Genomic DNA, 26,321 nt, shown 5'->3' with positions numbered 1-26,321 from the left:
CGCGATTTTATACATGATATGGACTATATGTTTACTAACATGTTATTTTCAAGATCAATCTGTTTCTTAAATAAGAAATGTATTAAAGACATACAAACACTGAACGGAAATCAAATATCATCAAATACTTGAAATTTTGATAATATAGCGATTTGCATCAAACATTCGAACAAAATTCTAAAATGTCAATTATGTTAATATTTTTATAGCACATCTCTTTGAATAAAATGTTAATTTTTTATTATTTGTTGTTTATTTATTCATTACACATTCAAATTAGCATATCCTACTGGTCCTAGACATTTATTATAAATAATATTTTAAAAACAAAACACAGGTAATATTATACGTTTTTAAGATAGATAATTTTATAGCTTAGATAACGAGATAATATTTTATAGCTTAGATAATTTTAGCAATATTATAAAATTAATTACACAATAATTTTATAATGTCAAAAAGAAATTTAGATTATAAATTTTACATTTTCTATATGTCAAAATGGTGGAAACATGCTATTACAGTACGTAAATGTCTTCATTTCTATTAACTGTAATGTATGTAAAAGATAAAAATAATATTTACAATAAAATGAGTTAGTCGATTTGAAAATTAAAAAAAATGTCTTTTATAAAATAAAAGCGTTACCTGTTACTCCACACAATTTTGTATGTACATTTAAAGGAAGAAAGATAAATATTTTATTATTTTTTATATATTTAATGCCTTATATTCTATTAGTTGAAGCAGCCAGGTTTAACACTAAAAGCATTCAATCGCGAACTTATCGCTTAAAGAGACTATCATAAACTGACGGCTCTGTCGACATACCTGACAATAAATTGAAGGTACATAGTGTTATATAAATATCATCTTGATCTTATACGTAGCATAGGATATCTTACGCATCAACAAAAGTCAATAGGTATATACTCTTTTAGTTTTGTATTCCGTTTTCATATATAAAGTTTTATTTAAAAGACTTTTAGAAACAATTTTTCTAGAAAACCATTCGCGAGAGAAAATTAATTTAAGAATCATAAGCGCGCTTATACTTGTATGTATTGGCCGATTTTTTAAATTAATATCTCGAAATTTTACGTGGTGGTTTCCAAAATGATATAGGATTTTTTAGTTCAGTTTAGCGAGATTTATTTATGGTTTTACTTTGTTGCGTGATACTGGAAACACCCTGTATATGTATGTATCTGTGTAAAATAAACACATGTAAATATATAATCAACATCTGTGTATTAAATTTACAGAATAATACAGAAAAGTAATACAATATAATATGTAATATAATATAATATTAAAAGTATACATAATATTCATAATATGAATTATATTGTAATGTAATATAATATTTTTATACAATATTATACAATATAATATTTTTATACAATATTATACAATACAATATTTTTAATATTATATTGTACAATTATAATATTATATTGATTAAATACAATTATACAATTATTAATTCTTATATGACATTAGTGAATAATTAAGTATGTATATACATTTATAAATCTTACAAATATTACAATTATTTATGCTGTATTTTTAATTTCTAAACAGTTAATGTCTTCAAGATTTAGTTATTCAATTGTTAAATAAAGATCGAAAATAATTTATCTGTTTTTCGATCTCCGACCAGCGTGTTTCTATCTTGTATTCAATATTGGATATGACTGAAGTTTTCAACTCCATTTTTACAAATTCCTTTATCTAAAATGGATTATTTTAATAATTATTATCAATAAATAATTTCGTATTTAATAATTGTACTGTCAGACATACAGAGTATCATTATGAACAGAATTATAGAAAAATATGGTAAATGTTTACTTTAGGTTACACAGCTCGAAAAATTTTTATTTTCACATATGTTGTAGGGGATACATTCCTAAGTAATACACCGTTTGAATTTTGCGGCGGTCTCTTTTCGTTCCTGAGATATGCGATTTTGAAATTTTATACTTGTATCATCTTTTCGTTACATTCTAAATATGTTTATATTTTTTTGTTTACATTTACCGAGGTCATCTTTCTGAAAAACTTTCAAAAGGTTTTAACCGTTTGTTATTTATTAAATAGTTATTAACAAAAAAAGTTTCATGAATAGAATATAATTTTACCACATCATATATGTTTAAGAAGAGAGAATATAGGTAATTATGCATAAAAAGGGCCCAACAATTTAAATTTATATAAAATTTAATATAATTTAATACAAATAAAAAATATCACAAATGTATGTGTACACACACACACACGGGGGGGGGGGGTGCAAGAGGGGCCTTCGGCCCCCCTCCCGCAACCACCCCGCCGGTAGGGGACGCATTGCGAAGAGTTCAATCACAATGGATATATGCTGTAAGTTGTAAAGCGAGGTCCACCATGCCTACCGGAGGGGAGGTTGCGGGAGGGGGGGCCGAAGGCCCCCCTTGAACCCCGCGCGCGCGCGCGTGTGTGTGTGTACACATACATTTGTGATATTTTTTAATTGTATTAAATTGTATTAAATTCTATATAAATTTAAATTGATTACCTTTTTTTATTAGAATATTTATATTAGAATATTAATTAGAGATAGCAAACGTAAACAAAAAAATATAAACATACAAGTAAAATATAATATGAAACCGTGATGAACAAATGTAAACAAAAAATGTAAATATATAAATAGGACATAACGAAAAGATGACATAAAAATATGAAAATTCAAAAGTGCATATCTCAGAAACGAAAGGAGACCGCCGCAAAATTCAAACGGTGTATTACTTAGGAATGTATCCTCTACAACATATATGAAAATAAAAATTTTTCGAGCTGTGTAACCTAAAGTAAACATTTACCAAAAATATTACATAAAATATATAACAATTATAGTAAAAAGTAAATTTTAAAATAAATATTTAAAAAATGTAGAAATTTGATTTATTTAAAATTTACCTCGCCCAACTGTTCCTTAGAATACGCATTGTTAATTATAACAATTAATGTCACAATATTATTGATTTTCCTATGAAGAATAAAACAGTACATTTATAATTCATTCAATAAATCTTCTGTCTACGTGTAGTATATCTTTATTAAATAATATCGTTACCTGTGTCTTATTCTTTTGTAATTATTTAATAAACTTGTAAGCATGTACTTAGTATTCCTCTTAAAAACAGAAAGGAAAACATTAGTATTTAAGGCATAAGCTCGCTCTGTCCGTTCAAGATGAAGATGAGATTGATCATACAAAGGTTTTGAAATTTGTGGAATTATTACAATATTTGTGATAATTTCTAAATAATTGATTATAATTTCAGAATTTTTACTGTAAGCCAGACATTCTAAAATTGTATCATTTCCTTCCATGTAATTAATAGAAACTTTACTCCATGTATCACGATCTGCCGATTTTAAACCATTACAATATGTCCACCTTTTCCATCCAGGCAAAAGCCTACAGAAGATGGTCCAGAAAAAAAATAAAAATCTTCTAATCGAAATTGTGTTAATAATTTCTTTAGTGTTTTATATACAGGGTGTCCGATTCGTGAGGGACCAAACGAAAAGTGATGATAGATTGGGTCAAACTAAGAAGAAAAGTCCTCAACCATTTTGCAAAATTCGCAATAATTATTAAGTAATAAGCAAAAATGTCACATGAAGGTTTAATTTTTTAAATGGAACCCCCTATTTTTTATTATGTATTCTTATAGCTTATCTCGAGAGCTTTCCAAAACACTATAATAAAGTATTTCTTCATTGAGTACTTTTCGAGTTATGAGGCTTGAAATAATTTCTTAATTTTACATAAACCATAAAATATCTAGTAAAATATTCATTTTTCGATTATCTTACCTTAATACTTTTATATGCAAAATAATGAGAGGAATCAATTGGTGTAAAAAAAAACATAGTTGTTTCTTTTTTACACCAATTGATTCCTCTCATTATTTTGCATATAAAAGTATTAAGGTAAGATAATCGAAAAATGAATATTTTACTAGATATTTTATGATTTATGTAAAATTAAGAAATTATTTCAAGCCTCATAACTCGAAAAGTACTCAATGAAGAAATACTTTATTATAGTGTTTTGGAAAGCTCTCGAGATAAGCTATAAGAATACATAATAAAAAATAGGGGGTTCCATTTAAAAAATTAAACCTTCATGTGACATTTTTGCTTATTACTTAATAATTATTGCGAATTTTGCAAAATGGTTGAGGACTTTTCTTCTTAGTTTGACCCAATCTATCATCACTTTTCGTCTGGTCCCTCACGAATCGGACACCCTGTATAATTTTTGACATAAATGATAACTAATTTCTCAAACATATGCAGAATATAAAAGATATTTCTATAAAAAGAATCAAATATTATGAAAATAATTACTTGTTTTCTTTAGGATTTGCTAGATGCCATTTCAAATGACGCGTAGATTTTTTTTCGCAAGGAAAATCACTTATGATACATTCCCACTTTGCGAGTTCATGTTTTAAACATTTAGTATGATCGTTAATGTTATTTTCATCATACAGATTCCAGTAACTAAATCTATAATTTCGCATAAAATCAAACTTTAGCACGCCCTAAAATTTAATAAGTGTCATTATATTTAGTTTATTCATTATTTACAAGAACAAATAAAATGTACGCGCAAATTTAACATTTTTACTAAATAATTTTCTTTATATTTCTTTAATATTTGTGTGACTTCATAGCATCAATATCATAATAACCAGATTTACCAATTTCTTATTTGTGTGTGAATAAATGTGTATATATTTTATCATCTAAATAAGTATGGATTTTATATCATCTAATAGATTCTTAACACATATATATATATCGATATATAAAGTGTTTCTTAAGATTGCGCTAACGCTCGTGAGTGGTTACAGCGCAGTAAACTGAACCGAAAAGTCCTTTACAATTCTACAATTTTTGCAATACTTATTGAAAAATTAATTAAAAATATGAATAAGCGCGCGTTTCGCGAAGCTAGATCGTAAGATAATGCGCGGTAGGTGTGTCAGCGGCGAGTGTCGCATAACAATGAAAAAACAAAAGTCGAGGCACGCGCGATCAAGAGCTTTACGAGATACTCTGTATATATATTTTAGTCTATGCATATTGATATATCGATAATTTTGTTGTATGATCCGTTATTTTCTTAATTTAAATCTGTGGCATATCAAATATAGATTTTAAGTATTTCAAATCAATAAATCAATAAATCAAATCAATTAATTTTTTTTATAAAACAAGCATTCACAAATGAATTATTATGTATTAAATTATTAAGTGTCATATAATGTAACAAAGTTATCTTTGAATTCTAAATCAATTTCTCTGCAAAATGTTTGTATATTTTTTACACAGTAAATATTCTAATACTACGGAAGAAAATTAATGTAAGAAAGATAATTGTTATACTGTGTTCTATAATTTCCTAAAATATTCATTATTAATTACATAATTGATCATCAATTAGCATATAAATTCTAAAGTATTATTATTATAAGAAAACAACTTTATGAATAATTCAAAATTTATAAAATGTGATTATATTAAATTTAAAGAAAAAAAAACATAAGTAAGGGCCTTTTGAATTTAAATTTCTAACTTTTAAAACAAAAAAAATAAATAATAATGTATAATTAATTTTTTTGTTCAGTTTACTACATATATCTATTTTTTAAAAATTCATTATTATGATACGAAATTGTTGTATTATGTAGAAATAATTGGTATTAAATGGTATTTTATAAAAAACTGTTTTTATATCTATTAATGTATACCTTGAATTCGGGATAAAAATCCAAGAATGGGAAGATATTCGACAAAATTTCAAATGCTTTGAACATAGGATACCATGCTATATAATCTCGTTCGTGTGCCAAATAAGAAGCGAGTTCCCAAAATACGGAGAATTCAAGTTTCTTCTCTATCGCAAAATGAAACGCATCATTGATGATTTGCGCGCGATTGAGAACATGTATATTACTATATTCTTCAGAATTTAAGTATTGTGCAATTTTTCGCCAATTCGCAGTATCATAATTGACGCGATAATATCCTGTTATAAAATAAATTACTTTTGTCGATTATTAAATACTTTTAAATAATATATGTACATTAATTATAAACATATTTCGAGATGTTAAAGATATTACAATATTAAATATATTATTATAATTAGAGGTGTTTGCATCTTCCGTTTTTATTATTTAACATAAAGCGATTCTACATATTACAGCAAGAAATCAAAATATCAAATATATTGGTAAAATTTCAATATTCTTGTAATATCTTTTATTATATCTTATCTTATATATATATATATATATATATATATATATATATGTAAATAATAATGAAACAATTCTGAGAATTTGTATATGTAAAGAATTTTGTACTAATATAAAGTGGTCTTTTTACAAACATGATATGTACTAATATATATATATATATATATATATATATATATATATATATATATATATATATATACAGGGTGTCATGAAAGTGAGCATGGCTTTAAAAAATTAAGGTAGATTGGCTCAAAGTTAGAAGAAAAGTCTTGTACAGTTATGCAATATTCGCAATAATTAACGAGAAATAAATTAAAGAAATTCGGCTAATGCGCGTGGCTAGAAGTGCGTGGCGGTGAAGGCGGTCTCACTGTGACATAATGGCGGCGCGCGGCGAAACGGTGATTGGGGAGGGGAGGAGCGATGAGTGTGTAGGCGTGCGGCGAAGGCTCTTCCCCTCTCCAATCACTGCTTCGCCGCGCGCCGCCATTATGTTACAATGAGACCGCCTTCACCGCCACGCACTTCTAGCCACGCGCATTGGCCGATTTTCTTTAATTTATTTCTCGTTAATTATTGCGAATATTGCATAACTGTACCAGACTTTTCTTCTAACTTTGAGCCAATCTACCTTAATTTTTTAAAGTTATGCTCACTTTCATGACACCCTGTATATATAGTATATATATAAATGGACAATAAAGATATAAATTTTTTATTCAAGATTTACCAGCTTGTTGTAAGTTGAGAATAATCCATTCATTTTTCTCAAGAAAGAGTTCAATTTTTGAATGCCATGGTGTTAACCAAATATTCGTCCAAGTTACGGTAAAATTGGGATTCGACTCCGTAGTATAAGTGACAGGAATATGATATTGTTTCTCATCTGATTTGTTGTAAAATTGTGCCGATACGTATACAGTAGAATAATTTCGCGTCACCTCCAACACGGAAGGATATCTCTGCATAATCCACAAATCTATCGTGTTTTTTATATCAAATTCATAATTGAAATTCAATTTCATCATGACAGATTTTACAGCATTCCATAAATGATCGGCAGTTGTTGCTTCAGGCTTACTAAGTCTATAAGATTTAACATTATGATAATTTTAACATTATATTAAAATTGATAAATAAATAATAAGAAAAAAGATCATAATTTACACATAATTTATTTTCGTATTTTAATCTGTAATGTAACTCCTACAGAGATAGAAATTTATGAACTTTAATATAATTGTATATACATATATATATATATATATATATATATATATATATATATATATATATATTCTTATTAGTATACATATATTAATTTATATTTATTAGTAATTATGTCAGCATTTATCGTGACTGAATAAATAATAATTTTAATTTTTATATTACAAAAATTTTAGAGTGTTTATATTCTATGTCTGTAAAACTAGATTCTCGAAATCATTCAATTTGAATTATTTGTTATTTAGAAAATATGAATATCTATTATGTCGCAGACCACTCATATCAGCCGAATATCTCAAAAACTGAGCGCGGCAGACAAAAATATGTCAGACAAAAGTTGTAAGGTTTCAAGTAACGCATTACATGGCGATATCAGTATGACCTTGAAGAGTCTTGTCAAGGTAACGTAAAGGTCACCTTGAATTCTGTAAATGGAAAACCCAATTTTTTATTACATATTCTTATAGCTTATCTCGAGAGCTTTCCAAAACACTATAATAAAGTATTTCTTCAATGAGTACTTTTCGAGTTATGAGGCTTGAAATCATTTCTTAATTTTACATAAACCGTAAAATATCTTGTAAAATATTCATTTTTCGATTATCTTATCTTAATACTTTTATGCATAAAATAATGAGAGGAATCAATTGGTGTAAAGAAAACACATAGTTTTTTCGAAGAAAAAATATGTAATTTGCAATTAATTTGATATTTTTTCTTCGAAACAACTATGTGTTTTCTTTACACCAATTGATTCCTCTCATTATTTTGTGCATAAAAGTATTGAGGTAAGATAATCGAAAAATGAATATTTTACAAGATATTTTACGGTTTATGTAAAATTAAGAAATGATTTCAAGCCTCATAACTCGAAAAGTACTCATTGAAGAAATACTTTATTATAGTGTTTTGGAAAGCTCTCGAGATAAGCTATAAGAATATGTAATAAAAAATTGCGGTTTCCATTTACAGAATTCAAGGTGACCTTTACGTTACCTTGACAAGACTCTTCAAGGTCATACTGATATCGCCATGTAATGCGTTACTTGAAACCTTACAACTTTTGTCTGACATATTTTTGTCTGCCGCGCTCAGTTTTTGAGATATTCAGCTGAAACGGGTGGTCTGCATCACCCTGTATGTTTATTAAGAAAAAAGTTGAAATCTAATCTTAACAAAAATTCATAAATATAAAATAGCAGCATAAATTTAAGCTTTTAAATATCTATGTCTTTTAAACATTAAAAAACTGGAAATATATTATTAAATTTATTTTATATTTTATATTTTATATTTTGATTTCCTTTTCCTCTATGATGTATATTATTACATTACAATACATTATACTTACTGATTATCCAAATATTTGATGAATCCCTTTGAAAATATATGAAGTAATGTTCGTTCTAACATGCGCCATATAATGGATCCTATAATGTTTAAAAGAAAAAAAATTTAATATATTTAAAATCCCTTTACTGAAATGTGCAATAAAGGTATGTGAATATATTTGTAACTAATAAAACTAAATATATCACACACAAAATTTGTGCAATTAAATCAAAGTAAGTAGCTATAAAAAATTGTTAAATAAATTTCAACGAAAAAATTTGTAATAATAAATAAATAGTGAATGATTAAAAATTTGTTAAAAATAATAAATTAGACAATTATAAATTGAAATTCAATTTCATCATGAAATTTCTATCTCTGTAGGAGTTACATTATAGATTAAAATACGAAAATAAATTATGTGTAAATTATGATCTTTTTTCTTATTATTTAATTATCAATTTTAATATAATGTTAAAATTATCATAATGTTAAATCTTATAGACTTAGTAGGCCTGAAGCAACAACTGCCGATCATTTATGGAATGCTGTAAAATCTGTCATGATGAAATTGAATTTCAATTATAATTATAATTATAAGGAATCAGTTAATTTTATATTTTACTATGATTTTTTGAAATCTTAGATAAACATGTATAGTTATAAATTAAAAAAAATTACACATTATAAAATTATTCAAAAATTATATAAAAATTTAATTTTAAAGTTAGATATTATTACGTTATTGCAAATATTATAAAAAAATATATTAAATTTTACAAATGAATGGCCTTGCACGGTTCTTTCTATGGAAATTGAATTTTGAAGAAATTTGAATTTTGATTGAATTTGTTGAATTTTGGAAATAAATAGTTTACGTGAAAACACAATAAAAATTTAAAAAATGTCAAAATAAATGTGATAAGGTTCATGAAGTGGTGTCGTCACTACAAATATTCAAATATCGAAATAAGGCGTTATTTCAATACTATTAAGGAAAAGTAAAAAATATATTAAATAAAGTAAATAATATATTAGAATGTCGTACACAGTTGATCATTTATATTAATACATTTTACTAATATATTTACATGGAAAAAATGTGTGTAGCAGCATCGCCGCTGTCGTCGTCATAACATGCTATTTGATATGTGATAAAATATAATTAGTTGAAAGTATAGTTATATAGGTTTTCCTTAAGTCTCCCCCTTCGGATGGCAGAGGGATACAACTTCCCTAATTGCTTTAAAAGACCAGCCTCTCAAAATAATTAAACACCTATTTCATGATTTTTCGTAATTTTTTAACCGTTTCTGAAATATAGTGGATGGGAAATTTATGGACAACCTATATATACATTTATGTACATATTTTCCACGTAAATATAATATGTATATATTAATAAAAGTAATCAACTGTGTGTGATTCTACTCAATAATACACTATTTACATATTTTCCCTCAGTAGTAATGAAATAACGCCTTATTTCGACATTTGAACGCTTGTAGCGACGAAATGGCTCTATCAAACGATATCACGGTTAATGTTACTTTTGATTTGCCACAAACTATTTATTTCCAGAGTTTCTGCAAATTTCACCAAACTTCAAAATTCAATTTCCATAAGAATCATACAGAGTCTTTTGTTTATAAATGACTTTTCTCATTTTTTATGAAATTAACATTCAGAAATTTATAATTATTTAATTGTTTAATTATGCAATGTTATACGCATACCTTTGATTTGAGAAAGAGAAGACTGTAAATAATTTTTAGGATAACTATTATATTCTGTAGTAGAATTTATAACAACAATAGTATTTAGATAGAGTAATTCATGTTGAACTTGAACTACAAACAGATCCATCATCCGGGAATTTGGCAGAGCCTAAAATCAATTCGATATAATCATAACTAATCATAAATAATAAAAAAAGAAAAGTTTTTGGTACATATCAAAATTAGCTTATTATATGCTATTGTTAAGAATAAAGTTTGTATGTGTGTTTGGATGTGTAAATTTTTCTGCAATAATTATAATACAAAAACATATACATATTTAGTTCTTATTAAATTTCTTTCACCGGATTTCCAGAAATTTTAGAGACTTGGATTCTTATCATTTCTTATAATTAAGAAATAAAACAGAGTATTTGCACAAATATTTAACAGTTATCTGCATTGCTAAACTGTTAATCATTTGACTGCGTATTCAAATAGTAATAAAATTAGTAATAAAATAACCTTGTCGATAATATATGCTTGATAAAATATATTAAATCCTTCGTTTAACCATGTATGAGGCCATAAGTAAGTTGGTCTGAACAGATTTCTAATATATTTTTGTATCATCCCACGTGCAATTAAGCGCGCAATTACCGTTTTGTATGCGACAGGATCTAATTCTTCATTATAAGTGACATCTGCTTCTCTAAAAATAATTATACTAATATGTATGAAAAATTTTGGATATTAATATAATTTCTTATGTAAATAGATTATCATATAATATATAATTAAAATAATTTTTAAAATATATCTATATCATTAACCATATATATTACCGATAAAAAATGAAACCCAAAGTCTGTTCGATATCATTGTGTAAATCCGGGATTACGACATGATTCACTTTGCTCTCAAATGAAACAGAGGTCCGCGCAAGTGCTCTCCTCAAAATATTCCATCTACGCATGTATACACTAGCGGAAGAAATAACAGTTTTCGCAAATTCTAGATGCGGTTTCGATTGTGGTCTGAACCATATGGACGAACGAATTGTTTCATCATCCGAGAGGATCATCTGATGAAAACCGGATACCAGAAATGCTACACTATCTATGGAGATCAAAGGAGTCTCGTGAAAATATGTCCATATTATATTATTGTTCATCAATTCGGTATCTCGTATCGGCATATTTGACAAAGCTTTGTATTTTGGATGATGTATTATGGAAATAATAAAAGTAATTCTTACTTCTGGCTTATCCCAATATGGAAATATTTGCTGTTTTTTCGTTTGATACCTTTCGTCTGATCCCTTTCTTCGCTGAATACCTGTTGCGATTAACCACCTACCGTATTTTAATGATATAATTTTGGTAATGATTAATTTTAGATAATTTTAAGCGTAGAATGCTTAAATGTACAATTTGTTTTTGATATTTTATATATTCTTCTACTTACTCTATTTCTCCATCTTTATTTATGTACGGAGTTCCGAAAGATTCCCTTACGTTATTAATTGGGATTAGAAACTCTATACACAGATCGTACATTCCACGCAACAAGACATCACCGAAATCGATCACGTGAATATTGTTTTTAATAAAATTTGTTGAATTTGTTTCATAAACTGTACTATTACTTTGATTTAATTTTGAGTACACTATAAATGTTGTATCCGGTACATAAAAACTTATATATTGTTTTGCATAAGAAATATTTAAAGTGATTATGCATACGCTATGGAGATAATTATTGTCTAACATTATCGTCATATTATAATGTGTCGGAAATATATAATCTGATATATTGCTTGATTTGTTGTTTAATACACTGCGCAAGATTTCCGATTCTTCATCGATTCCTTTGATTTTTGATTCTTCATCATGCACAGGACTCGCTATTGCCATCATGGCAAGGTATATTATACTATTACTTAATAATAGTTTTAAGAATGTCATGTTGAATTTCACTCGGATATCTATAAAAAACGTTTCTTCATTAAAAATAAAAGTATTTGCAAAGATTATGCAATAAAATCGATTATTGTGTGAAAAAACTTTCAAGAGAATTTACTAAACGCTTCATAAGAAAATACGATTAATTTAAAAAAGAATTATAATAATACAGTTTAATAAATAAAAAAATGATTAGAAAAGATAAATATAAAACTTAGTGAAACGACATATGAAATATTTTTCTTGGATTTGAATATTAGGAGACATAAAGGATGTACTTAGATAATTCCAGTAAGACAAGCACAATAAACATAACTCTTATTTATCTCAATTTAGCTATCTTTAAGATTTCTCCTAGTGCAATTACATATTTCAAAGTATATATATATATATATATATATATATATATATATAAAATATAAAATAACATGTTAGTAAACATATAGTCCATATCATGTATAAAATCGCGTTGTTCAGAATATACCTTCATTTCTCATACATTTTAATGCTTATAATTAAAATGTATGAGAAATAAAGGTATATTCTGAACAACGCGATTTTATACATGATATGGACTATATGTTTACTAACATGTTATTTTCACGATCAATCTATTTCTTAAGTAAGAAATGTATTAAAGACATAACAAACACTGAACGGAAATCAAATATCATCAAATATTTGAAATTTTGATAATATGGCAAATTGTATCAAACATTCGAACAAAATTCTAAAAACAATTATGTTAATATTTTTATAACACATTTTTTTGAATAAAAATGTTAATTGAATAAAATGTTAATTTTTTATTATTTGTTGTTTATTCGTATATTACACATTCAAATTAACATATCCTACTGGTCCTAGACATTCATTATAAAAAATATTTTAAAAACAAAACACAGGTAATATTATACGTTTTTAAGATAGATAATTTTATAGCTATAACTTAGATAATTAGATAATATTTTATAGCTTTGATAATTTTATAGCAATAATAAGAAATTAATTACATCATAATTTTATAATGTCAAAAAGAAATTTAGCTTACAGATTTTACATTTTCTATATTTCAAAATGGTCGAAACATGCTATTACAATAAATGTTTTCTTTTCTATTAACACTAATGTATGCAAAAGATAGAAATAATATTTACAATAAAAGGAGTTAGTCGATTTGAAAATTAAAGAAAATATCTTTTATAAAATAGAAGCGTCACCTGTTACTCCACACAATTTTGTATGCACATTTAAAGAAAGAAAGATAAATATTTTATTATATATTTAATGCCTTATATCCTATTAGTTGAATCAGCCAGGTTTAATACGAGATTTAACACCAAAAGCATTCAATCGCGAACTTATCGCTTCAAGAGATTGTTATAAACTGACGGCTCTGTCGGCATACATGACAGTGTATAGAAGGTACGTAGTGTTATATAAATATCATCTTGATTATACGTAGCATAGGATATCTTACGCATCAACACAAGTCAATAGGTATATACTCTTTTAGTTTTTGTATTACGTTTTCATATATAAAGTTTTATTTAAAAGACTTGTAGAAACAATTTTTCTAGAAAACCATTCGCGAGAGAAAATTAATTGAAGAATCATAATCGCGCTTGCATGTATTGGCCGATCTTCTTTATTTAATATCTCGAAATTTTACGTGATGGTTTTCAAAATGGTACATGACTTTTTAATTAATTTATCGAGATCTACTTATGGTCATTTTTGGCGGAAAATTGCACTGACACCCTGTATATATAGTTTATTTTTAGTAAAATGTATATAAGCATATAATTTAATTCGAACAATTAAATTCGAATAAACAATCTTATTAAAGCAAGTGTATGTGAGTACGATAATTATTATATTATACAAGATACAGAAGATTTTGCCCGGAGCTTAGTTTTTAAACTATAAAGGAAAATAGTTAACTAATTGCGGAACGAATACGAGAGGTAGGCAACCAGATAGCAAGCACACGTCATTTTGACGTTCCAAACTGGTCATTTTCGGTCATATGTCGTCAAAATGACTTATTTGTTACATGACTTCATATTGACGTCTTGATATAACATTATTTTGACGTCATATTTCAGTCATGAACTGACGATTATTTTATTATTAATGTGATTAGTTAGTACATCGATCTCATAAAAAAATTTTTTTAAATAGTTTATATAACATGACTTTTGCGATTAAACTTTAACCATTTTTCTTTCGACGCATACGTTTATCTGTGCACGAGTTATGTTGCTTAACCACTCAAATGTTCATTAAATTAGTGCACAGTGAAAATATTAGCTGTATCAATCGAGTGTAATTAAAGTGCCAAAAAATATATTTTTTATAATAATATATTTTTAGAAATATATTTTTAAATAAATATTTTTAAATAAATAATATATTTTTAAAAATATATTTTTTTAGAATCTTTTTATAATACAGTTAATTGACAAAATATATTTTTATAAAACGCAGGCAACGGAAGACATTACTTGAAATTTTATATGATATTAGAAGTAAGTTTTTTTATTTATGTTTAAATAAAATAATAACAATATAAAACTTGTGACCTATTTTCTTACCATATTTGTGTTTTCCAGCGTTTTCAAATAAAGCAGTTTAATCGATCCTCTGAAGAATAGAGTGGCTGTAATTGTTCAATGATGCTCTCGAATCGGTTAATCTGCTTTATTCGACAACGCTATTAAATATATTATTATGATGAGAAAAAGACGTCAAAATATTGGTGGTACATTTTATGACGTCAAAATGCGGTACATGTCATGACGACGTCAAGAATCTGTGACATTAGACCGTTACTTTTACGTTATAAAAACGTCAGCTCGTGACGTCAAGAATAGTCAGCGAATGACCAATTTAAAACGTCAAAATGACGTGTGCTTGCTATCTGGGCAGGGATGGCGCGATATAGGCAATTACGTGGAGCGCTCGCCGCGATCAGCTGATTGCTACACTCATCGCGTATAGCAATCAGCTGATCGCGGCGAGCGCCCCACGTAATCGCCAATATCGCGCCATCCCTGCCTATCTCTCGTACTCGTTCCGCAATTAGTTAACTATTTTCCTTTATAGTTTAAAAACTAAACTCGGGCAAAATTTTGCAAGAGAAAAAATCGTCTTAGAATTCATTCAAGAATTTGATATTTTAAAGACAAATGTATGTTCAGAATCACCCTGTATAAAAAAAATACAATTACAGTAAAATTTAATTCAACTATAATGCACAATAATACAGTTGTTATGGATGACGATTCGGATCGGAACATATTAGTGATTATTAATTTATTACAATATGGAAACCAGTTAAAAAGGGAAAGCGAAAGCAAGGGGGGAGAAAGAGAAATTAAATTTTTTTTACTTTTTTACATTTCAATGATATTTCAATATTTTAATATATTCTGAGATAAAAAAGAATGCACACGAGAGTTTAAATGTATTTATCTGATCTTAATATGCAATAAAGCTGCTAATAAAACAATACTTTAAAAAACTTTCATATTTTCTGCAAATTCTGAAATTTTTTTTATTTAAAAAAGAAGCATCTTTTAGAGCCGAGTTTTCTGTATAATTAATATTGTAGTATATGATTCAAATATATACAGGGTGTTTCCAGTATCTCCCAACAAAGTAAAACCATAAGTAGATCTCGCTAAACTGAACTAAAAAATCCTATATCATTTTGCAAGAAACCACGTAAAATTTCGACATCTTATTTAAAAAAGATCGGTCAATGCGCGTGACTAGAAGCGCGCCACGAGAAAGGTCGTCCCACTGTAACTAAATATTTTGTAATTCATATCTCGAAATTTTACGTGGTTTCTTGCAAAATAGTATAGGATTTTTTAATTCAGTTTAGCGAGATCTACTTATGGTTTTATTTTGTTCTGAGATACTGGAAACATCCTGCATATGTACGTATCTGTGTAAAATAAACACACGTAAATATATAATCAATATCTATGTATTAAATTTGTAACACAGAAAAGTAATACAATATAATATGTAATATAATATAATATTAAAAATATATATAATGTTTATAATATGAATTATATTGTAATATAATATAATATTTTTATACAATATTATACAATACAATATTTTTATACAATATTATACATACACAATATTTTTAATATTATATTGTACAATTATAATATTATATTGATTAAATACAATTAAACAATTATTAATTCTTGTATGACATTAGTGAATAATTAAGTATATACATTTATAAATATTATTACAATCATTTATGCCGCATTTTTAATTTCTAAACAGTTAATGTCTTCAAGATTTAGTTATTCAATTGTTAAATAAAGATCGAAAATAATTTATCTGTTTTTCGATCTCCGACCAGCGTGTTTCTATCTTGTATTCAATATTGGATATGACTGAATTTTTTAACTCCTTTTTTACAAATTCCTTTATCTAAAATGGATTATTTTAATAATTATTATTAATAAATGATTTCGTATTTAATAATTGCACTGTCACAAATACAGAGTATCATTATGAACAGAATTATAGAAAAATATTATATAAAATATAGAAATTTGATTTATTTAAAATTTACCTCATCCAACTGTCCCTTAGAATAAGCATTGTTAATTATAACAATTAATGTCACAATATTATTGATTTTCCTATGAAGAATAAAACAGTACATTTATAATTCATTCAATAAATCTTCATGTCTACGTGTAGTATATCTTTATTAAATAATATCGTTACCTGTGTCTTATTATTTTGTAATTATTTAATAAACTTGTAAGCATGTACTTAGTATTCCTCTCAAGAATAGAAAGGAAAATATTAGCATTTAAGGCATAAGCTCGCTCTCTCCGTTCAAGTTGAAGATGAGATTGATTATACAAAGGTTTTGAAATTTTTCGAATTATTACAGTATTTGTGATAATTTCTAAATAATTGATTATAATTTCAGAATTTTTACTGTAAGCCAAACATTCTAATATTTTATTATTTTCTTTCATGTGATCATTAAAAACTTTATTCCATGTATCACGATCTGCCATTTTCAAACCATTACAATATGTCCACCTCTTCCGTCCAGGCAAAAGTCTACAAAAAACAGTCCAGGAAAGAAATAAATATCTTCTAACGAAATTGTGGTAATAGTTTCTTTAATGTCTTATAAATAATTATTGACATAAGTGATAACTAATTTCTCAAACATATGCAAAATATAAAAAATATTCCTATAAAAAGAATCAAATATTAAGAAAAGAATTACTTGTTTTCTTCAGGATTTGCTAGATGCCATTTCAAATGACGCGTAGATTTCTTTTCGCAAGGATTTTCATTTATAATACATTCCCACTTTGCGAGTTCTTGTTTTAAACATTTAGTATGATCGTTAATGTTATTTTCGTCATACAGATTCCAGTTACTAAATCTATAATTTCGCATAAAATCAAACTTTAGCACGCCCTAAAATTTAATAAGTATCATTATATTTAGTTTAATCATTATTTACAAGAACAAATATAATGTACGCGCAAATAAACATTTTTCCTAGATAATTTTCTTTATATTTCTTTAATATTTATGTGACTTCGTAGCATCAATACCATAATAGCCAAATTTACAAATTTCTTATTTGTGTGTGAATAATTGTGTATATAATTATATTTTATCATCTAAATAGGTATGGATTTTATATGATCTAAAGGATTCTTAATACAGATATATCAATATACAAAGTGTTTTATAAGATTGTGCTAACGCTCGTGAGTGGATAAAACGCAATAAACTCAACATAATGGTCCTTTACCATTTTGCAATTTTTCGCAATAATTTATTGAAATATTAATTAAAAATGTGAATAAACGCGCGTTTCGCGAGGCTAGATCGTAAGATATGCGCGGTAGGTGTGTCAGCGGCGAGTATCGCATAGCCATGAAAAAACAAGAGTCGAGGTACGCGCGATCATATTTTACGAGACACTCTGTATATATATTTTAGTCTGTGCATATTGATGTATCGATTGATGTATCGATTTTGATATATGATGAGTTATTTTCTTAATTTAAATCTGTGCATATCAAATATAGGTTTTAAGTATTTTAAACTTTAAATATTAATTTCTTATATAAAACAAGCATTTACAAGTGAATTATTATATATTAAATTATTATGTGTTGTATAATGTAAAAAAATTATACTAAAATTATATAAGTCAATTTCTCTGCAAAATGTTTGTATATTTTTAACATCGTAAACGTTCTAATACTACTGAAGAAAATTAACGTAAGAAAGATAATTGTTATACTGTGTTCTATAATTTCCTAAAACATTCATTATTAATTACATAACTGATCATCAATTAGCACATAAATCCTAAAGTATTATTATTATAGGAAAACAACTTTATGAATAATTCAAAATTTATAAAATGTGATTATATTAAATTTAAAGAAAAAAAAACATAAGTAAGGGCCTTTTGAATTTAAATTTCTAACTTTTGAAACAAAAAAAATAAATAATAATGTATAATTAATTTTTTTGTTCAGTTTACTACATATACCTATTTTTAAAAAATTCATTATTATGATACGAAATCGTTGTATTATGTAGAAATAATTGGTGTAATGAACGGTATTTTATAAAAAACTGTTTATATATATATATATATATATATATATATATAAACCGTATATAGTACCTTGAATTCAGGATAAAAATCCAAGAATGGGAAGATATTCGACAAAATTTCAAATGCTTTGAACATAGGATACCATGCTATATAATCTCGTTCGTGTGCCAAATAAGAAGCGAGTTCCCAAAATACGGAGAATTCAAGTTTCTTCTCTATCGCAAAATGAAACGCATCATTGATGATTTGCGCGCGATTGAGAACATGTATATTACTATATTTTTCAGAATTTAAGTATTGTGCAATTTTTCGCCAATTCGCAGTATCATAATTGACGCGATAATATCCTGTTATAAAATAAATTACTTTTGTCGATTATTAAATACTTTGAAATTATATATATTAATTAAACGTATTTTTCGAGAGATATTAAAGATATTTCGATTATTATAAATAAATTTAATATATTATTATAATTAGAGATGTTTACATCTTCCGTTTTTATTATTTAACATAAAGGCTGTATCAGGAATTCTACATATTATAGCAAGAAATCAAAATTTCAAATATATTGGTAAAATTTCAATATTCTTGTAATATCTTTATATCTTACATTATATATATATATATATATATAATATACTATATACTTATTATATATATATATATATATATACATATATATATTTATGTGTGTGTGTGTGTGTGTGTAAATAATAATGAAACAATTTTGAGAATTTGGATATGTAATGAATTTTGTACTAATATAAAGTGGTTGTTTTACAGACATAATATATATGTACTGAAATATATATACTTGAAATATATATATATATATATATATATATATATATATATATAAATGATGTATACGTATCATAAATGAACAATAAAGATATAAATTTTTTATTCAATATTTACCAGCTTGTTGTAAGTTGAAAATAATCCATTCATTTTTCTCAAAAAAGAGTTCGATTTTTGAACGCCATGATGTTAACCAAAAATTCGTCCAAGTTACATTAAAATCGAGTTTCGATTCTGTAGTATAAGTAACAGGTATATAATATTGTTTCTCATCTAATTTGTTGTAAAATTCTACTGATACGGTTAGAAGAGCAGTAGAATAATTTCGCGTCACCTTCAACACGATAGTACGCCTCTGCATAATCCACGAATCTATCGTGTCTTTTATATTAAAATCATACTTGGAATTCAATTCAATCATCACAGATCTCATAGCGTTCCATAAATGATAGGTAGTTGTTGCTTCAGACTCACGGAATCTATAAGATTTAACATTATGATAATCTTAACACTACATTAAAATTGATAAATAAATATTAAAGAAGAAAATCATAATTTACAAAATTTATTATCGTATGTTAATCTATAATGTAACTCTATTTCTATTATATATTAATATATATTAAATGGAAATATATAAATAATATATAAATAAAATATTTTTATCAAAAATATATACTAAATAATATATGTTAATATATATTGTATTTATTAATAATTATGTCAGCATTTGGCGCGACTAAATAAATAATAATTTTAATTTTTATATTACAAAAAGATTTTAGAGTGTTTATATATTGTTCGTAAAACTAGATTCTCGAAATTATTCAATTTGAATTTTTTGTTATTTAGAAACTATGAATCTCTATTATATATTTATTAAGAGAAACTCAAGGTAAAATTTGCAATCTCCACAAAAATACATTAATATAAAATAACATAAATGTGAGATTTCAAATATCTATTTTTTAAACATTACAATGGGATAAATATATTATTCAATTTATTATATATTTCGATTTTCTTCTATGATGTATATTATTACATTACAATACATTATACTTACTGATTATTTAAATATTTCTGAAATCCCTTTAAAAATATATAAGGTGGCAATGTTCGTTCTAACATGCGCCATATAATGGATCCTATAGTTTAAAAGAAAAGAAATTTACTATATTTAAAATGCCTTTACTGTGCAATGCGCAATAAAGGTTTGTGAATATATTCGTAATTAATGAAACTAAATATATCACACCCAAAGTTTGTGTAATTAAATCAAAGTAAACAGTTATGAAAGATTGTTAAATACATTTGAACGAAAAAATTTAAAATAATAGATAAATAGTGATTGATTAAATATTCGTAAAAATAATAAATTAGACAATTATAAAGAATCGGATAGTTTTATGTTTTATCATGATCTTTTGGAGTCTTAGATAAACATATATATTTGTAATTTAAAAAAATTATACAAAAATTATATAAAAATTAAATTTAAAGTTACTTATGTTTCTCATTATTATTATTGCTAATATTATAATAAAATATATTAAAAATAATAATAATAAAATTAAATTTTACAAATGAAGGGCCTTGCACGGTTCTTATGGAAATTAAATTTCGATGAAATTTGCCGAAACTTTAGAAATAAATAGTTTATGTGAAAACACAATAAGTTAAAAAAATGTCAAAATATAAATGCGATATTGGTTGATGGAGTCGCTACGTCTCGTCGCTACAAGTCAAATATCGAAATAAAGCGATATTTAAATACTATTAAGGAAAAGTAAATAATATGTTAGAATTAAATAACAGTTGATCATTTTTATTAATACATTTTACTAATATATTTACATAGAAAAAATGTGTGTATCGACGTATCGCCGCTGTCGCCATAGCATCCTATTTGATATTTGATAAAATATAATTAGTTAGAAGTATAGTAATATATGGATTTTTCCAAAGTCTTCTTCTTCGGATGGGGACGGGGTACAATTTTCTTAATTTTTCTTTGATAGACTAGCCTCTCAAAATAATTGAACACCTGTTTCATGGTTTTTCGTAATTCTTGAACCGTTTCTGAAACATAGTGGATGGGAACTTTATGGACACCCTATATATACATATATGTATATCTTTTCCATGTAAATATAATATCTATATATTAATAAAAGTAATCAACTGTGTGTCTGTGATTCTACTAAATACATTATTTATTTTCCCTCAGTAGTATTATTTATTTTTTCTCAGTACTGAAATAATGCCTTATTTCAACATTTGAACGCTTGTAGTGACGAAACGGCATCATCAAACGATATCGCGCTTATCGTAACTTTTGATTTGCCACATAAACTAATTATTTTCAGAGTTTCTGCAAATTTCACCAAACTTCAAAATTCAATTTCCATAAGAATCGTACATGGTCTTTTGTTTATAAATGACTTTTCTCATTTTCTATGAAATTAACATTCAGAAATTTATAATTAATTAATTGTTTAATTATGCAATGTTATATGCATACCTTTGATTTGAGAAAGAGAAGACTGTAAATAATTTTCAGCATAACTATTATATTCTATAGTAGAATTTATAACAACATAAGCATTTAGATAGAGTAATTCATGTTGAACTTGAACTACAAACAAATCCATCATCCGGGAATTTGGCAGAGCCTATAATCAATTCGACATAATCATAACTAATCATAAATAATCAAAAAGAAAAAGTTTCTGGTAGATATCAAAACTGGCATTATTATGTGCTATTGTTAAGAAATATTTATGTGTATTTGAGTGTGTAAATATATATTTCTGCGGTAATTTAAATATATAAACATAAATAAATATATAAACATATATATATATATATTCAGATCCTATTAAATTTCTTTTACTGGATTTCTAGAAATTTGAAAGATTTGGATCATTTCTTATAATTAAGAAATAAAACACAATATTTGCACAAATATTTAACAATGATCTACATTGCTAAACTGTTAATCATTTGACTGCGTATTCAAATAGCATTAGTAATAAAATGACCTTGTCGATGATGTATGCTTCATAAAATACATTAAATCCTTTGTTTAACCATGTATGACGCCATAAGTAAGTTGGTTCGAACAGATTTCTAATATATTTTTGTACCATCCCACGTGCAATTAAGCGCGCAATTACCGTTTTGTATGCGACAGGATCTAATTCTTTATTATAAGTGATATCTGCTTCTCTAAAAATAATTATACTAATATGTATGAAAAATTTTGGATATTAATATAACTTCTTATATAAACAGATTATAATATGATAGGTAATTAAAATAATTTTTAAAATATATCTATTTTTCACTATATATATACCGATAAAAGATGAAACCCAAAGTATGTTTGATTTCATCTTGTATATCCGAGATTGCGACATGATCCACTTTGCTCTCAAATGAAACAGAGGCCTGCGCAAGTTTTCTTCTCTATATATTCCATCTACGCATGTATACACTAGCGGAAGAAATAACAGTTTTCGCAAATTCTAGATGCGGTTTCGATTGCGGTCTGAACCATATGGATGAACGAATTATTTCATCATCCGAGAGGATGATCTCATGAAAACCGGATATCAGAAATGCTACACTATCTATGGAGATCAAAGGAGTCTCGTGAAAATATGTCGATATCATATTATCGTTCGTCAATTCAGTATCTCGTATCGGCATATTTGACAAAGCTTTGTATTTTGGATGATGCATTATGGAAATATTAAAAGTAATTCTTAATTCTGGCTTGTCCCAATATGGAAATATTTGCTCTTTTTTCGTTTGATACCTTTCGTCTGATCCCTTTCTTCGCTGAATACCTGTTGCGATTAACCACCTACCGTATTTTAATAATATATTTTAGATAATGACTAATTTTAGATAATTGTAAGCGTAGAATGCAGAAATGTACAATTTGTTTTTGATATTTCATATATTCTTCTACTTACTCTATTTCTTCATGATCGTTTATGTACCGAGTTCCGAAAGATTCCCTTACGATATTAATTGAGATTGCATACTCTATATGCAGATCGTATATTCCACGCAACGAGACATCACCGAAATCGAGCATGGCAATATTGTTTTTAATAAAATTTGTTGAATTTGTTTCACAAATCGTACTATTATTTTGATTTAATTTTGAGTACACTATAAATGTTGTATACGGTACATAAAAACTTATGTATCGTTTTGCATGAGAAATATTTAAAGTGATTATGCATACGCTATGGAGATAATTATTGTGTAACATTAACTTCATATTATAATGTGTCGGAAATATATAATCTGATATATTGCTTGATTTGTTGTTTAATACACTGCGCACTGCGATTTTCGATTCTTCATCGATTTCTACTCCTTTGATTTTTGATTCTTCATCATCCATAGAACTCGCTATTGCCATTATGGTTATGTATATTATACTACTACTTAATAATTGTTTTAAGAATGTCATGTTTCGTTCGGATATCTATGAAAAACGTTCTTGCGTTAAAAACAAGGTGTTTACAAAGAGTATGCGATTCGATCGACTTTTGTGTAAAAAAAACGTTCAAGAGAATTTACTAACGTTTCATAAGAAAATAGGATTAATTTAAAAAGAAATTAAAAAATACAGTTTAATAAATAAAGGAATGATTAGAAAAGATAAATATAAAAATTATTGAAACGACATATGAAATATTTTTCTCGGATTTGAATATTAGGAGACAAAAGGACGTACTTAGATAATTCCAATAGGACAAGCACAATAAACATAACTCTTATTTATCTTAATTTAGCTATCTTTAAGATTTCTTCTAGTGCAATTACATATTTTAGTATATATATATATAAAATAAGCATTAAAATGTATGAGAAATGAAAGTATATTCTGAACAACGCGATTTTATACGTGATATGGACTGTATATTTACTAACATGTTACTTCAAGATCGATCTGTTCCTTAAGTAAGAAATATATTAAAAACGTATAAACACTGAATGGAAAACAAATATCATCAAATATTTGAAATTTTGATAATATAGCGATTTGTATCAAACATTCGAACAAAATTCTAAAAACAATTATGTTAATATTTTTATAACACATCTTTTTGAATAAAATGTTACTTATTCATTATTTGTTATTCATTCGTTCATTACACATTTAAATTAACATATCCTACTGGGCCTAGATATTCATTATAAAAAATATTTTAATAACAAAACACAGGTAATATTATACGTTTTTAAGATAGATAATTTTATAACTTAGATAATGAGATAGTATTTTATAGCTTAGATAATTTTATAGAAATAATATAAAATTAATTTCACAATAATTTTATAATGTCAAAAGAAAATTTAGCTTATAAATTTTACATTTTCTATATGTCAAAATGGTCGAAACATGCTATTACAGTACAAACGTATATGTCTTCATTTCTATTAACTGTAATGTATGTAAAAGATAAAAATAATATTTACAATAAAATGAAGTCGATTTGAAAATTAAAGAAAATGTCTTTTATAAAATAAAAGCGTTACCTGTTACTCCACACAATTTTGTATGCACATTTAAAGAAAGAAAGATAAATATTTTATTATATATTTAATGCCTTATCCTATTAGTTCAATCAGCCAGGTTTAATACCAGATTTAACACCAAAAGCATTCAATCGCGAACTTATCGCTTCAAGAGACTATCATAAACTGATGGCTCTGTTCTCTGTTGGCAGTTGGCATACCGAACAGTATATAGAAGGTTATACGCAGGGCCATCTTAACTGCGTGTACGAAGTGTGCATTGCACACGTGCGGCAGAATATAAGGGGCGGCAAATTTTGGTTAACAATGTAATTCATTATAAAAGGAAAACCTTTCTCCCTCTCTCCCTCTCTCCCTCCCTCTCTCTCTCTCTCCCCCTTTCCCTCTCTCTCTCTCTCTCTCTACACACACACACACACACACACACACACACACACACACACACACATACACACACACACACACACACACATATATATATATGTATATATTTATTTTTTTCTACACTATTATAGACATTGCCTTTTCGAAGGTTGAAGAATGATTTGAAAACTTAAAAAATTTTCATGACTGGTTTGGGTTTTTAAATAATATAAAAGAATTTAATAAGGAAAATAAAGATATCAGACTGAAAACTTGCATGGACCTACAAATAAAATTGAGTGATCCTTCACTCGAAGAGTGTGATATCGATGCGATAGAACTTAATACGGAAATCGAAAATGATTCAGTT

General features: G+C 26.3%; 1 protein-coding gene and 1 pseudogene across 2 annotated transcripts; both read right to left on the bottom strand.

Moving 5' to 3' along the window:
* Nucleotides 1–1,573: 1,573 nt before the first annotated feature.
* On the bottom strand, nucleotides 1,574–12,576 carry LOC145975228 (aminopeptidase N-like). Its single transcript, XM_083105566.1, has 11 exons — nucleotides 12,071–12,576; nucleotides 11,449–11,958; nucleotides 11,129–11,315; nucleotides 10,622–10,772; nucleotides 8,905–8,983; nucleotides 7,057–7,412; nucleotides 5,814–6,091; nucleotides 4,405–4,601; nucleotides 3,119–3,466; nucleotides 2,962–3,031; nucleotides 1,574–1,734 (listed from the first exon to the last, which is right to left on the bottom strand). The coding sequence occupies exons 1-11, from the start codon at nucleotides 12,568–12,570 to the stop codon at nucleotides 1,609–1,611; spliced, it is 2,802 nt and encodes a 933-aa protein (XP_082961692.1). The 5' UTR covers nucleotides 12,571–12,576; the 3' UTR covers nucleotides 1,574–1,608.
* A 4,270-nt stretch (nucleotides 12,577–16,846) lies between these two features.
* LOC145975227 (aminopeptidase N-like) lies at nucleotides 16,847–24,522 on the bottom strand (annotated as a pseudogene). Its single transcript, XR_014439921.1, has 11 exons — nucleotides 24,007–24,522; nucleotides 23,385–23,894; nucleotides 23,068–23,254; nucleotides 22,548–22,698; nucleotides 21,090–21,171; nucleotides 20,141–20,502; nucleotides 19,289–19,566; nucleotides 17,858–18,054; nucleotides 17,338–17,685; nucleotides 17,180–17,249; nucleotides 16,847–17,034 (listed from the first exon to the last, which is right to left on the bottom strand). The product of XR_014439921.1 is annotated as an aminopeptidase N-like (transcript).
* Between the last annotated feature and the right edge of the window lie 1,799 nt (nucleotides 24,523–26,321).

This window comes from Camponotus vicinus, unplaced genomic scaffold (genome assembly GCF_025532165.1).
Source record: "Camponotus vicinus isolate PSW18456_S1 unplaced genomic scaffold, iyCamVici1.0 SCAF_7, whole genome shotgun sequence".
Lineage (NCBI taxonomy): Eukaryota > Metazoa > Arthropoda > Insecta > Hymenoptera > Formicidae > Camponotus > Camponotus vicinus.
Note: the sequence above shows the minus strand (reverse complement) of the source record. Positions and strands in the feature narration are given on the sequence as shown.